General features: G+C 41.7%; 1 protein-coding gene across 1 annotated transcript in view; it reads left to right on the forward strand.

Annotated features, from left to right (window-relative positions):
• The window catches only part of LOC134349471 (sestrin-3-like), a 133,920-nt gene that overhangs the window by 84,364 nt on the left and 34,506 nt on the right, over positions 1–15,050 (forward strand). The window contains exons 5-6 of the mRNA XM_063053831.1: positions 2,468–2,704; positions 10,995–11,142. Of these exons, the coding sequence (XP_062909901.1) occupies positions 2,468–2,704; positions 10,995–11,142 (385 nt within the window). The remainder of the gene's footprint in view (positions 1–2,467; positions 2,705–10,994; positions 11,143–15,050) is intronic.

Below are 15,050 nucleotides of genomic sequence, written 5' to 3' on the forward strand. Positions count from 1 at the left end.
CTAAGCACGAAATGTCAATTGTTTATTCCTCCATAGATGCTGATTCCCTCCAGCACTCTGTGTGTGTTGCACCAGCCTTCCAGCATCAGATTCTCTTGTGTTTATAAGAGCAGAATAAAGTTCACTCTCGAGAATCACCTGCCTGCTTTTTATTTTGTCTGTCTGGCAGTAACCTAGTCTAACTTGAATCGAACTGCCTCTTGAAATGTGCTCCAGAGTTGCCGACGCTGGCAAGAATGACAGAAGATTCACAAGAATGTTGCCAGGACCCGGGCCTGAGTTACAGGGAGATAATGGTTAGACTGGAACTTCATTCTTTGAAGCACAAGACACGGAAGGGTGACCTTGTAGAGTGGGATAAAATCCAGAGGGGTATGGATAAAGATTATGCAGACAATTTATTTTCTGGAAAAAGAGCATCAAAATGATAGGGCATAGATTTATAGTAGGAGGGGCACAATTTGAAAAGGAACTGAAGGGGCAACTCTTCACACGGGGTGATGAATATATGGAACAAGCTGCCAGTAAGACAGATATGATACAGTGATAGCATAAAAGACTAAGGGTTCAGAGGGATATTGGCCAAATGTGGTAAATAGATTAGGTGCCCCTCTTGGTCAGTATGGATGAGTTGAGTTGAAGGGCTTGTTTCTGTGCTGTGTGACTCTGGCTCTATAAATCTGAAATAAAAACAAAGTGCTAGAAATCCTTAACAGGCCAAGCTGTGTTTCTGGAAAGAAAAACAGCTAACAATTCAGAGTTAAGCACCCTTTGTCAGAACTGAGAAAGGGATGGCAAGTTAGTTTTACACAGCAAGTAGTACAACAAAGGCTTGGATAGGGCAAAAGGACCATCTGTGATAGGGTGAGGCTCTGTTGTCTTGGCAAAAACTGGACTCAAGATTACCTATTTGACAGATTACTGAGGGTGATCGGATGAAAAAGATGACAAGGGAACATAAAACTCAGATGAGCACAAATAGAAGGCAAGGTCACCAACAGTTGAGAGGCAGCAATATTTCTGCATTGATGTCAAGGTATTGCTGCTTGTTCTTGCATTGGGCCTCATTGTTTTACAGATAGACGTCAAAGTTGAAGTAGATTGGAATAAAGTGGCAGGCAATGAGAAACTTTAGCGTCACCTAATCCAGATCAAACACAAGTTGACCACTGTATGTGTTTGGTTTCTTTGGGACAGGAGAGCCCACATTGTAAACTGGGTTGGACATCAGTTGTGTAAGCACAAGTCTGGTCTGGAGGTTGAGTTACTCTGGCTGACAGCACCTTCTGTGCCTGTGTTTGCCCAGGATATGAATAAGATTGCTGAAGGTCCCACATGGTGCAGGATGTGTATTCTTCAGTGTCAGTCATCTGCCCATATTCCTTCCTGCTTGATTATCTCACCAAGCAGAAACAGGAATAACTTTTTTTAAAAAATGTAAATCTATATTATTGCCCTTTCTCAGTGTGAAGTCCCCTTCTCAAAGTTCACCCGGCACAGATATTGCTCCATGCTTAAAACGTTGTTGCACCTTAGCAGAACCCATAGCTCTTGTATTCCAATTACCTTGCCTGAGTCATTTTAAAGATTCTAATCGCTTTAAAATTTATAAGCTCTCAGATTTTAACTGTGTGCAATACATTCAATGTTGATTGAAAAATAAAAAAAATAATGGAAATGCTTTGTAGATCCAGCAGCATTTGGAGAAAGAAGCAGTTAACATTTCAGGTTAACCTTGCAAATCAGAATGCGGATGGTCATTAACCCGCTGAGTTACTTTACTCCCAGTAGAAGGGTCAGTGAGCCCCTGGTGGGCAAGGGGAACACTTCAAAAATAACATCAAAATCAACCTGAAGAGATTCAACATTACATCTAAAAACTGGGAAGACAAAGCACCTGATGCACCCAGAGGAAATCTGTTCAAGAGTGAGCTGTGCCTAATGAGAACGACCTCCGATCTGCCTCCGAGAACTAACGGCAGCTGCAAAAGGAGAGCTTGAACAACCAAAAGACCCAACCACTAACCACAGCCACCACTTCCTCTTGCAAACACTGCAGCAGAATATGTGGATCATGGATTGGACTCTGTCGCCACCTGAGGACCCAACAATAGACGACCCTTAGGAGAACATCATACTTGACTTGAGTGATCACACCAAATAGTTTCCATCACACTTTTTTTTTACTTTGTATTTCCAGTATCTTCAGTACTTTACAATGTTTATGTCTGTAAGTTATCCAGAATCTCTAATAATAGATTGGTAGAGGAACTGCTGTTAGACATCGAAACATTTCACTTTATTGACTTTGTATTTTAATTGCACATCATTATTATTTCCTGAAGTATTTTTAAAGTCTATCACCAGTAGCTCTGCAGCTTGATCTTTGTGAAGAAGCTAGGTGTGTTATTAAGAGCTTTGGTACACAAGAAATAGAAATAATTGTTTCTCTTTTCTTTATTTTCAGAAATTGCTTAAAACGGGGGAGAACAGTTGGTCTCTGGCTGAGCTGGTACATGCCATGGTGCTGTTAGCACACTACCATGCCTTGGCGAGTTTTGTCTTTGGAAGTGGCATTAATCCGGAGATTGATCAAGACGCCAGCCACAGCTTCAGAGCACCGGTCATCAGCAACTTCTGTGTGTGCAGTAGCACTAACAAGAGCCAGGGGGAGGATGCCATATTTGCGCACAACAGTCCTGGGGTTAGTGCAGGGAAATCAAGATCCTAATTCATCACCAAACAAATTATTTTCCCACTTTAGGATAGTGTTAAGTATTATAAAGCCAGTGATGTAGTGTTTTTGGAATGTATGATTTATAGGTTTGACAGTTATTTAACTTTGTAAATTAATTTTCATGGTAGATTTAAGTATTTGGTTGCCACACTTAGAAGCTGCTAGGATCCCATGAGGCATTTACTGTTTGATCTTCGTTTTCACCATCTTCAGTTTCTTTCTCACATATTTACTGTAGACCAGAGATAAACTATCACTAATTAGATTATGAGAACACTCAGTCCTCGTTTATTGTCACTTAGAAATGCATACATGCATTAAGAAATGATACAATGTTCCTCCAGAGTGATATCACAGAAAAACAGGACAAACTAAAGACTAACACTGACAGAACCACATAATTATAACGTATAATTACAGCAGTGCAAAACAATACCATAATTTGATAAAGGACAGGCCATGGGCAGGGTTTTAAAAAAGAGTCTCAAGTCCCGATGGACTCCCGAGTCCCCGGTAGCAGGCGGCAAAAGGGAGAAACTCCCTGCCATAAACCTCTAGGCACCGACAACTGCAGATGCATTGGAAGCACCCGACCACAGCCGACACCGAGTCCGTCCATCCGAAAACTTCGAGCCTCCGACCAACCCCTCCGATACAGCCTCCCGAGCGCCATCCTTTGCCGAGCGCCTTCGACCTAGCCCCAGCCGCTAAAACAAGCAAAGCCGAGGCTTCGGGGCCTTCTGCTCTGGAGATTCCGGTTACCACACAGTAGCAGCAGCAGCGAAGCGGGCATTTCAGAAGTTTCTCCAGATGTTCCTCCATACTCTCATGTCTGTCTCCATCAAATCAGAATTGTGCACAGTCCCCTGCTTGACAGATTACAGATATCATTCACCGGAGAGGCCGCGCGTGCTGCGTCGCGCCATCTTCTCCTCCTCCTCTAATTAGGTCTAGAGCAAAGCAAATGAGAGAGACTGTCTACTCACAATGTTATTATTGGTCTTTAAATATTTTCTTTTTCTTTTTCTTTACTGAGTAAGGCCATAAGACATGAGAACAGAATTAGGCCATTCGGCCCATCGAGTCTGCTCAGCTATTCCATCGTGGCTGATTCATTACCCCTCTAAACTCTATTCTCATGCCTTCTCCCCGTAACCTTTGATGTTCAGACTCACCATGAATCTGTCAACTTCTGCTTTAAACATACTCAATGACTTGGCCTCCACAGCCCTCTGTGACAGTGAATTCCACAGATTCTGCAGCCTCTGGCTCAAGAAATTCCTAAATTTCCCCTGGCTAAAGAATTAGGTCCTTCACCAAGCACTTGTGCTCCATCGCCAGAAAATGCGGGATCTCCCAGTGGCCATCCATTTTAATTCCACCTCCCATTTCCATTCCAATATGTCCATCCATGGCCTCCTTCGCTATCGTAATGAGGCCACACTTTGGTTGGAAGAACAATACCGGGTAGCCTCTAACCTTATGGAGTGAATGTCAATTTCTCAGACTTCTGGTAATGCCCCCCACCAACCCCCTGTTCATCATTTCCCATCCCCTTTTCCCTCTCTCGCCTTGTCTCCTTGCCTGCCCATCACCTCCCTCTGGTGCTCCTTCCCCTTTTTCGTTCTTCCATGGTTTTGTATCTTCTCCTATCAGATTCCCCCTTCTCCAGCCCTCTATCTCTTTCAGCAATCAGTATCCCAGCTCTTTACTTCATCCCTCCCCCACCAGGTTTCACCTATCTCCTTATGTTTCTCTTCCCCCGCCACCTTTTAAATCTACAAACCCTATTTCCAGAAAAGTTGGGATATTTTCCAAAATGCAATAAAACCAAAAATCTGTGATATGTTACTTCACGTGAACCTTTATTTAACTGACAAAAGTACAAAGAGAAGATTTTCAATAGTTTTACTGACCAACTTAATAGTATTTTGTAAAAATACACAAATTTAGAATTTGATGGCTGCAACACACTCAACAGAAGTTGGGACAGAGTTAAAATAAGATTGAAAAGTGCACAGAATATTCAAGTAACACCGGTTTGGAAGACTCCACATTAAGCAGGTTAATTGGTAGCAGGTGAGGTATCATGACTGGGTATAAAAGTAGCGTCCATCAAAGGCTCAGTCTTTGCAAGCAAGGATGGGTCGTGGCTCACTCCTTTGTGCCAAAATTCATGAGAGAATTGTTAGTCAGTTCAAAAGGAACATTTCTCAATGCAAGATTGCAGAGAATTTAGGTCTTTCAACATCTACAGTACATAATATTGTGAAAAGATTCAGAGAATTCAGAGACATCTCAGTGCGTAAAGGGCAAGGTCAGAAACCACTGCTGAATGCGCGTTATCTTCGAGCCCTCAGGCGGCACTGCCTAAGGAACTGTCATGCTACTGTGACAATTACAGCCACCTGGGCTCGGGAGTACTTCGGAAAACCATTGTCACTCAACACAGTCCGTCGCTGCATCCAGAAATGCAACTTGAAACTATTATGCATGGAGGAAGCCATACATCAACTCTATGCAGAAACCCCGGCGAGTTTTCTGGGCCCGAGCTCATCTCAGATGGACTGAAAGACTGTGGACCCGTGTGCTGTGGTCAGATGAGCCCACATTTCAGCTAGTTTTCGGGAAAAACGGGCGTCGAGTTCTCCATGCCAAAGATGAAAACCACCATCCAGATTGTTATCAGCGAAAGCTGCAAAAGCCAGCATCTGTGATGGTATGGGGGTGCATCAGTGCCCACGGCATGGGTGAGTTGCATGTATGTGAAGGTACCATTGACTCTGAGGCGTATATTAGGATTTTAGAGACATATGTTGCCATCAAGGCAACGTCTCTTCCCGGGACGTCCATGCTTATTTCAGCAGGACAATGCCAGACCACATTCTGCACGGGCTACAACAGCGTGGCTTTGTAGACACAGGGTGCGTGTGCTTGACTGGCCTGCTGCCAGTCCAGATCCATCTCCTATTGAAAATGTATGGCGCATCATGAAGAGGAGAATCAGATAATGGAGACCACAGACTGTTGTGCAGCTGAAGTCTTATATCAAGCAAGAATGGACAAAATTTCCAGTTGCAAATCTACTACAATTAATATTCTCAGTTCCAAAACGATTAAAAAGTGTTATTAAAGGGAAAGGTGATGTAACACAATGGTAAACATGCCTCTGTCCCAACTTTTGCTAAGTATGTTGCAGCCATGAAATTCTAAATTTGTGTATGTTTACAAAATACAATTAAGTTGGTCAGTAAAACTATTGAAAATTTTTGTACTTTTGTCAGTTAAATAAAGGTTCACGTGAATTAACGTATCACAGATTTTTGTTCTTATTGCATTTTGGAAAATATCCCAACTTTTCTGGAAATGGGGTTTGTACTTCTCAACATTTTTCTCTAGTCCTGCAGAAGGGTTTCGGCCCGAAATGTCGACTGTACTCTTTTCCATAGATGCTGCCTGGCCTGCAGAGTTCCTCCAGCTTTTGTGTGTTGCTTGGATTTCCAGCATCTGCAGATTTGCTCTTGTTCCTCATGGACATCACTCTATTCTGAGACTGTGCCTTCTGGTCCTAGACTTGTCCAGAGTAGGAAACATCCTCTCCACATCCACTTTGTCTAGGCCTTTCAGTATTCAATAAGTTGCAGTGAGATCCCCCTCATTTCTTCTAAACTCCATCGAGTACGGGCCCAGAGCCATCAAACGTGCCTTTTACGTTAACCCTTTCCTTCCCAGAATAATTCTTGTGAAACTGCTCTGGACCCTCTCAAATGCCAGCCCATCCTTCTGTACAAAAGCCGACCAAAACTGCTCACAATACTCCAAGTGCAATTTAAAGCCTCAGCACCATAGCCCTGTTCTTGTCCTCTTGAAATGAATACTAATATCACATTTTCCTTCCTCACTACAGACTCAACCTACAAGTTAACCTTTACAGAATCCTGCACAATGACGCCCAAGTCCCGTTGCACCTCTGATTTTTAATTTTTTCTCCATTATAAAATAGGGTACACCTTTATTCCTTCTACCAAAGTGCATGACCATACACTTCCCTAAACTATGTTTCATCTGCATCTTCTTTGCCCATACTCCCAATCTATCCAAGTTCTTCTGCAGACAGCCTGCTTCCTCAACACTATCTGCCCTCCCACCTATCTTTGTATCTTCTGCAAGCTTGGCCAAGGGCGTGAATTCCGTCATCCAAATCATTGACATATAACATGAAAAGAAACAGTCCCAACACAGACCCCTGCGGAACACCACTTGTCACCGGCAGCCAGTCAGAATAGACCCCTTTTATTTCCACTCCTTGTCTCCTGCCAGTCAGCCAAAGCTCGATCCATGCTAGTATCTTTCCTGTAATACCATGAGCATTTATCTTCTTAAGCCACCTCATGTTGAGCACCTTTTCAAAGTCCTTCTTAAAATCCAAGTAAACGACATCCACTGACTCTCCTTTATTTATCCTGTCTGTTATTTCCTTAAAGAGTTCCAACAGGTTTGTCAGGCAAAGTTTCCCCATAAGGAAACCATGCTGACTGTGGCCTATTTTATCATATGCTTTCAAGTACCCTGAATTCTCATCCAACATCTTCCCAATCACTGAGGTCAGGCTAACAGGCCTATAATTTCCTTCCTCCTGCCTCCCTGCCTGCTTAAAGAGTGGAGTGATAGTTGTAATTTTCCAATCATTCGGAACCAATCCAGAATCTAAGGATTCTTGAAAGATCATTACTGCTGGCTCAACAATATCTTCAATTAGCTCTTTCAGAATCGTGGGATGTAATCTGTCTGGTCCAGGTGACAGATATACCTTCAGATCTTTCAGCTTCCCCAGCACATTCTCTTAGTTGTAGCAATGACACTCCTTTCTGTCCCCTGACACTCTGAAATTTCCGGTATTTCTTGAATACTGCTGATGTCTTCCACAGTGAAGACGAACACAAAATACTTATTAAGTTTGTCTGGCATTTCTTTGTTTCCCAAAACTAGCTCTCCAGTATCATTTTCCAGTGGTCCAGTATCCAGTCTTGCCTCTCTTTACTCGTGTATCTGAAAAATCTTTGGCATCTTCTTTGATATTTTTGCTAACTTACCATCGTATTTAGTTTTTTTCCCCCTCCTTACTGCTTTTTGGGTGTCTTCTGTTGGTTTTAAAACGCTAGTTCTTCATTTTTAGTTCTGTGGCTTCCACATAGTCCCCAGAAACACCAACCATTGCTGTTCTGCTGTCATCCCTGCTAGGGCATTCTTCCAAATAACTGGCCAGCTCCCCTCTCTTGCCTCTGTAATTTGCTTTACTCCACTGCAATGTGATACATCTAACTTTATCTTCTGCCTCTCAAACTGCAGGGCGAATTCTATCATATTGTGATCACTGCCTTCTAATGGTTCCTCTACCTTCAGCTTCCTAACCAAATCAGGGTAATTACACGACACCCAATCCAGAGTTGTCATTCCCTTAGTGGACTCAACCACAAGCTGCTCTGTAAAGCCACCTCACAGGCATCCTACAACTTCCCTCTCTTGGCATCCAGTGCCAATCTGATTTTCCTAATCGACATGTATATTGAAATCTCCCATGACTATCGTAACGTTATCCTTTTTGAATTTTCTGTTGAGATTTATATCCCACATCTTGGCCACTGTTCAGGAGCCTGTATATAACTCCCAACTGGGTCTTTTTACCCCTGCAGTTTCTTAACTCTCCCCACAAGGATTCTACATCTTCTGATCTTATATCACCTCTTTCTTAGGATTTGATTTGATTTCTTACCAACAGAGCCACCCCACCCCCTCTGCCTACTGCCTGTCCTTTTGATACAATGTGTATCTTTAGGCATTAGGCTCTGAACTATGATTTTCTTTCAGCCACGTCTCGGTGATGCCCACAACACCATATCTGCCATTTTCTAGCTGTACTGCAAGAGCATCTATCCTATTCCAAATACTGAGTACATTCAAATATAATATCTTCAGTCCTGTGTTCATCACCCTTTTTGATTTTAAGTAGAGGCATTGTGCTAAATCTCTTCTGTCAAATAGTAAAATAAAAAGTTAGAGATTGAAATTGGGCACAATCATAAGCAACTGTGACAGAAGAGGAAGTTGCTTTCACTTAGGGTCGATCTAAACCAATATCAAGGCATGAGTCACTTAGAACTTGTGCATACTGTCTTATTTTTGTGTGATTGGAATTGAATAATTGGACCCGTTTGTCCTGGTGCACGGAAAGTGAAGATAATGAGTCATGAATTCTTTACCAAAGTGAATGTGAAATCGAAAAATTAGTCATATTTGTCTTGGGGCCAAGATGAATTTCAGGAATCATGAATTATTTTCTAAGGCAAATATGAAATCTATTTTCCCTGATTGAGTCATTAATAAACCACCATCTTAAATTTTGATTTAAGGACAGAGTTAAGAAGTTTCCAGGATAAGTCATGTGAAGTTGGAATCCTTCTTACAAAAAGTTGTTGTAACAGTTATTTTTAGCTGTCCTAAGAACATTGGGTCTGTAGGAACAAAAATAGGCCACTTGGCCCCTTGAGAGTGCGATGCCATTCAGTATGTTCATGGCTGATCGCCTCCGCCCACCTGTCCACTGTTATGTTTTGTAACTTCAAAACATTAAACTAATTAAAGGAAGACAGTGGAGTCAGGGAATAGAGGTCTAACTTCAAGTTTGCTTTAAGTGAGGCGTGCAAGTATCACGTGGTAGCGTGATGACGTATGCGACTCGCGTATTTACAAATATAACCCGTAATGAATTGTTTAAACAAACATGAATGCTCAATCAATGTATACACAAGATTACTGAAATATTAAATATACAACACCCACTCCTGCAACCACACACACACACACACACACACACACACACTTACTATGACCCATTTCCACTTCCTGCTGTTTTCACCTCTAGCTAATCTTTGCAGTCTTGTTCTCCCACCAATCTCCACCCTTTCCTCCGATCTGTCCCTTCCTATTGCAGGCTGTTGAAGAGCAAAGACTGAGCATGCAATTTGAAGAGAGATCTAGGTGCAAAGCCAGGATTTCCCAGTATGCATGGAATGTTATTTGTGCTAAAATATAGGTGCTTCAAGATGTTGTCCAAAACAACTACGTCTCTTGCAGCACTACGCAAGGATTTCTAGATCCACGTTTTTAATTGTGAGATGTGATCCTGCTCTACCCTTCTCAAGGCAGTCGACAGACTGTTCATTGTTTAGATTCCAGACGAGAGGCAGCCAAGGGATTATCCTGATGCTAAAGTGTAGATCCCTTTGGAACATATGTTGTCTTTTCCCAAATGAAGCCACCACCCCTGGGGAAACTGCAGCACTTGATCTTAAGTGATGAAAGCTGGTGGAAGTAGGTGTATACAATATTATAAAGAATAGAGATGGTAAAGTGGGATGTGTACAAAATTATGAGGGGCATTGATAGGGTGAATCCAAGCAGCCTTTTTCCACTGAGATTTGTTGAGACTAAAACTGGAGGTTAAGGGTGAAAGGTGAAAAGTTTAAGGAGAGGATGAGGGGGAGCTTCTTCACTCAGAGGGTCGTGAGAGTGGAACGAGCTGCCAGTGCAAGTGGTACATGCAAGCTTAATTTCAGTGTTTTAAGAGAAGTTTGGATAGGTACATAGATGGTATAGAGTACGGAGGGCAGGTTAATGGGAGTAGGCAGTTCAAATGGTTCAGCATGGACTAGATGGGCTGAAGGGCCTGTTTCTGTGTTGAACTTTTTTATGACTGATGCATTCATTAGTCAATTTATGACCATAGGTGGCTGCTCAATTTCTAGGACAATTGCCAAAAGGGACAAAATCCAACCCTGACTAGTGCTATATGCTTATTTTCCATCTCAGGCTGAAACTGAAAAGAAGATAAAATAGTAAGGGTTAGACAGATGCATGTAAATCATGACAGAACAAGAAAGCTGAACTTTTTCATACAGCAGTTCTGCTGCGAAACTTTTGATCTGAATACGATCTCTTGGGATGTAGTGGTTTTCACAATATAGTTTCAAATCTCCTTTACCATGATTGTGCTTCAGGGCAGTATTCTCCATTGTGCACTCTTCCTTTTTGTGCTGTATGCAGGGGAGTATGTAACAACTGATGTTTTTTTCCAGCTTCTGCCTAGTGGCTAATATTGTGTGTGGTGGGCTGGGGGTGAGTTTCAAAGTCTGGTCAGAATACTGTAGTACTGTTTTCCATAATAGTGCTAACATACGATCAATTTATGGTTCTGTAGACTTCTGACTCGGTCAGTGAATTGGAGGCTCTGATGGAGAGAATGAAGAGACTTCAGGAGGAGAATGAAGAGGAAGAAGCATCACAGGAGGAGATGGCAACACGTTTCGAAAAAGAGAAAAAGGAGAGCCTTTTGGTAGTCACTGGAGGTAATTCAAACCTAACTTCCAACCTCTCATTAATCTTCAAGATCTACAATTTTGCATCAAATCTTGCCACTGCTGATAAAAGCTATGTGTGACTGAGTTATCATGAAGCGAAAAAGGAGGTACTCAGCCTCAAGGTGTCTGTGCAGTATTTTTAGGACATTTAGCAAATTCCATTCGTTTTGCTCGTTTACCATCAACCTGCAAGTTTTTTTTCCCTTTTCAGGTACATATCCAATTCCCTATTTGAAAAGTTTGCATCTACTTCCCCTGCTCAGCAATGGATTCCATATCGTAAGAACTTGCTGGTCTCATTAACAAAGAAACACTTTGACTTTGATTATCTTAAATCTTGGCTTCCTGGTTGCTGACCTCTGCGAGGAAACAGCTGTCAAAATTTATGTAAATGATTAGAAGGGAGATAAAACAATAGATGACATTTATTTAGTAAGGCAGTAATCATGTAACAATGTAAACAAGATGCTGACAGTTGGGTGGCTTTAATTAGTGAATAACGGAGTACTCTGTTCCACACAGCTCCTCAGTTAATGAAGCAGTCTGTGCCCACAGCTAGCTAGACCTAGACAACGTTCAGGACAGACTAACCAGTTGAGAGGAACTCATGCCTTAAGAGCACTAGTAAAATGCCATCAGAAGACATTGACCTAGTGAAGTGAGGAGAATATTTCATGAAATAGTGACTTTTGAAGACAATACATTATTAATCCCCATCAACATCCTGGAGGTCACCATTGACCAACCACACAAGCAACACAGATATAAAACCCAGACCTGAAACCCCACACAGCCTTTCTTTCCACCACAAGACTTATTAGGGGTGTGTTGGAACGTGCTTCACTTATGCAAGTGAGTGTTTCTCCAATACTTCAATTTCAAAGCAAGTCTCATTCCATCTATCACCTTTAACTATTTTCATCCTCTGTCAGTGGTGTGCTCAAGCTGCAGTGCAGCAGTATAGCATCTTTGACAATATCTCCAAAACCTGTCAACTCCACTGGTTAGCATCAGTGGAGGACATCAGATTACCAATATCTACCTATTCTGCTCTAAACTGCATACCTCCTCTCACTGATTAAGTCACCATACTTACTGGTCTAAACCCTGGATTTTTTTGTCTACCAGAAATGCAGCAGTGTTTTTATCAGAGTTTGAGTAGTTCAAGAAGGTGGCCCATTACCTGGGCCTCCAGGATACTGAAGATAGATATTTAATGTTGAACTTGCCATCAACTCTCATTTGCCTTGAGGAGCATTTTTTTTTTAAAAAAGTACATTTCGGTTAGTAAAGTTATCCTTTTTCAATTGACAGTCTACGGAATTAAGCCAATTATCACCATTCTGTAAATTAGTAGGGAACAGAATAAAAAGGCATTTGTATATTAATTTCAAAACACCGCTTTAAATTGTCTTGTTGTTTTAGATTCACCTAACCTCCTATATTAGCTTGCAATGGAACACTTAGTGAGACAAAATACACATTGTGTTCTCAACTCACTTAAAATGCTGACACGTACTTTATTAAATGGTGAATAGGTTATGAACTTCAGCACCTTCAATTAAATACAAAACTATTCCCTTTCACTGATTAGACTTTATTCAGTGAATTCCTGAGCCAAATAGGTTAAGGTGTACCGAGATTTGATCAGTAATTGACTTCAGAACACCTGACCTCTGCACCAGAAAGCAGAAAGCTGTCAACTATTGGAATTATATGCCTCTGTAGGTCTGTCCATGACATTGCTACAGTATTGTGGTTGATATCTTAACAGACTTAAAAGGTTGATTAAATAACAAGAGCCTCAAGTGTATCCCAGGCTGTTTTAGGAGGGGAAAGGGATGAGATTGCTGGGCCTCTGACAGAAATCTTCAAATCTTCTTCCTTGGCCACAGGTGAGGTGCCAGATGATTGAAGTTCAGTAGTTGTGGTAGTTTTTATTCAAAAGGACAGCTAGGTAATTACAGGCCAGTAAATCTAATGTCAGTTTGACTATTTTGAAAGAAGAATCCAAGGAACAGAATTAATCTGCACTCAAAGACGGGCATTATTCAAGGATCAAGCGCATGGTTCTAATTAAGGAAGATCCTGCACCATGAATTTGATTGGATTTTCAAAGAGGTCACCAAGTTTGTGAATGTGAGAAGTATGGTTGATGTATGGTAATCATTCGTGGATTTAATTAGGGCCTTTGTCAAGGCCTCACTTGGGAGATAGAAGATTGGTCTCGGGGTGGAAGCCTATGGGATCCAGCACAATCAAGTAAATTGGATCTAAAATTGGCTTGGTGATGGGAGGTAGAGGATGATGGTGGAGGATTGATCTGCAATTTAAAGGCTGCTGTTGATGTTCAGGCATGTGCTGTTTCTTGCACAAGTCATTAATCTGGAGAAAAAGCAGTAAGTGTAATCAGTAAGATCACCTAAGGAGACAAACGGACAGTGCTTTTTGTAGGGAGGAGGGTGCTCTTTGGCTAAAGAATAATTATTGATGAGTTGGTAAGATGGTGAAAGCAATGGCGAATATGCTCACAAGTACAGAGGAACCCCACAATGTTGGTTTGTGTGCTTAAGGATCCTAGTGCAGATGATGTAGCTCGTGAGTAGGGAAGTTATAGTGCAACACTATAAAACATTAGTTTGCCACTGTTGTTCTCTGATGGCCAGGCTTGAGGAAGAATGTGCTTATACTGGGTATTCATGTGGGTCATTGCCTGGGAGGGAGCATTTTGGTTATGAAGATAACCTGACTAGACAGAGTCCTTGCCCTTGGAGTGTGCAAGGCTAAGGGGACTGACGTATTCACAATGATGAGAGGCATAGATGGGGTAGTTACTGGGAAACTTCTCCCCTTAGCAAGTATATCTATAATCAGAGGGCAAATGTTTAAGTCAAGAGATGAGATTTAGAGGTGATTCTAAGAATAGGTGCTTGAAATCTGGAACACATTGCCTGAGGGAGTGGTGGAGTCAGGTACTTTAAGGACAATTTAAAATGTCCTTGGATAGGCATCTGATAAAGCTCTTGCATGGAATGCTTCAGGCCAGTTGCTGGAAATCAATTTGGTACAGATGAGTATTTGATGGCAGGCACAGGTACCATGGGCCATAGGGCACAGGGCTAGTTTTCTTGGTGTATAACTGAACTTTTATAGTTGAGTAGCACTCTCATGTGAGAAGGATCCTAACATCCTTGCACACGTTTCCTCCTAAGAGAAGATATAATGCCATACAATTTGAAAAACCGTCGTACACATGGCGACCATTTCCATTGTTACTTTTCCCAAGGCTTTTGGCAGTGTTATTACTTGCTTTTTGCTGAGGTGTAGCAATATTTTTAATCGCTCTTGTACTCCTTGCAACAGCATAAAATGGGAATAAAACTGAGGCAAAACGATCTCCTTCTGAAATGTCTCGTATACTTATAGATTTGGAAGGTAAGGGTGAGGTGTGAATGTATTTGTCATGGCAGTTAAAACATACTCTAAATAAGATCCTAATCAATTGTGTAGAAAAGAGTTGTAGGCTTCATCTATGCCTATAGAATATATATTGTTCCAAAAACTTAGAACATTTCTTATACTTGAGAGGAGCTTTGTTGAATTGTTTTATTTTTCTGATAATCCATGAAAATTCTGGAGTTGTTATCCTATTTAGGAGACTATAGAGTGCAATCAGACCCCACTTGGAATACTGTGCTCAGTTCTGGTCATCTCACAACAGGAAGGATGTGGAAACTATAGAAAGGGTGCAGAGGAGATTAACAAGGATGTTGCCTGGATTGGGGAGCATGCCTTATGAGAACAGGCCGAGTGAACTCAGCCTTTTCTCCTTGGAGCAGCGGAGGATGAGAGGTAACCTGATCGTGTGGATAGTCAGAGGCTTTTTCCCAGGGCTG

The sequence above is a fragment of the Mobula hypostoma genome, chromosome 7, assembly GCF_963921235.1.
Source record: "Mobula hypostoma chromosome 7, sMobHyp1.1, whole genome shotgun sequence".
Taxonomy (NCBI): Eukaryota; Metazoa; Chordata; class Chondrichthyes; order Myliobatiformes; family Myliobatidae; genus Mobula; species Mobula hypostoma.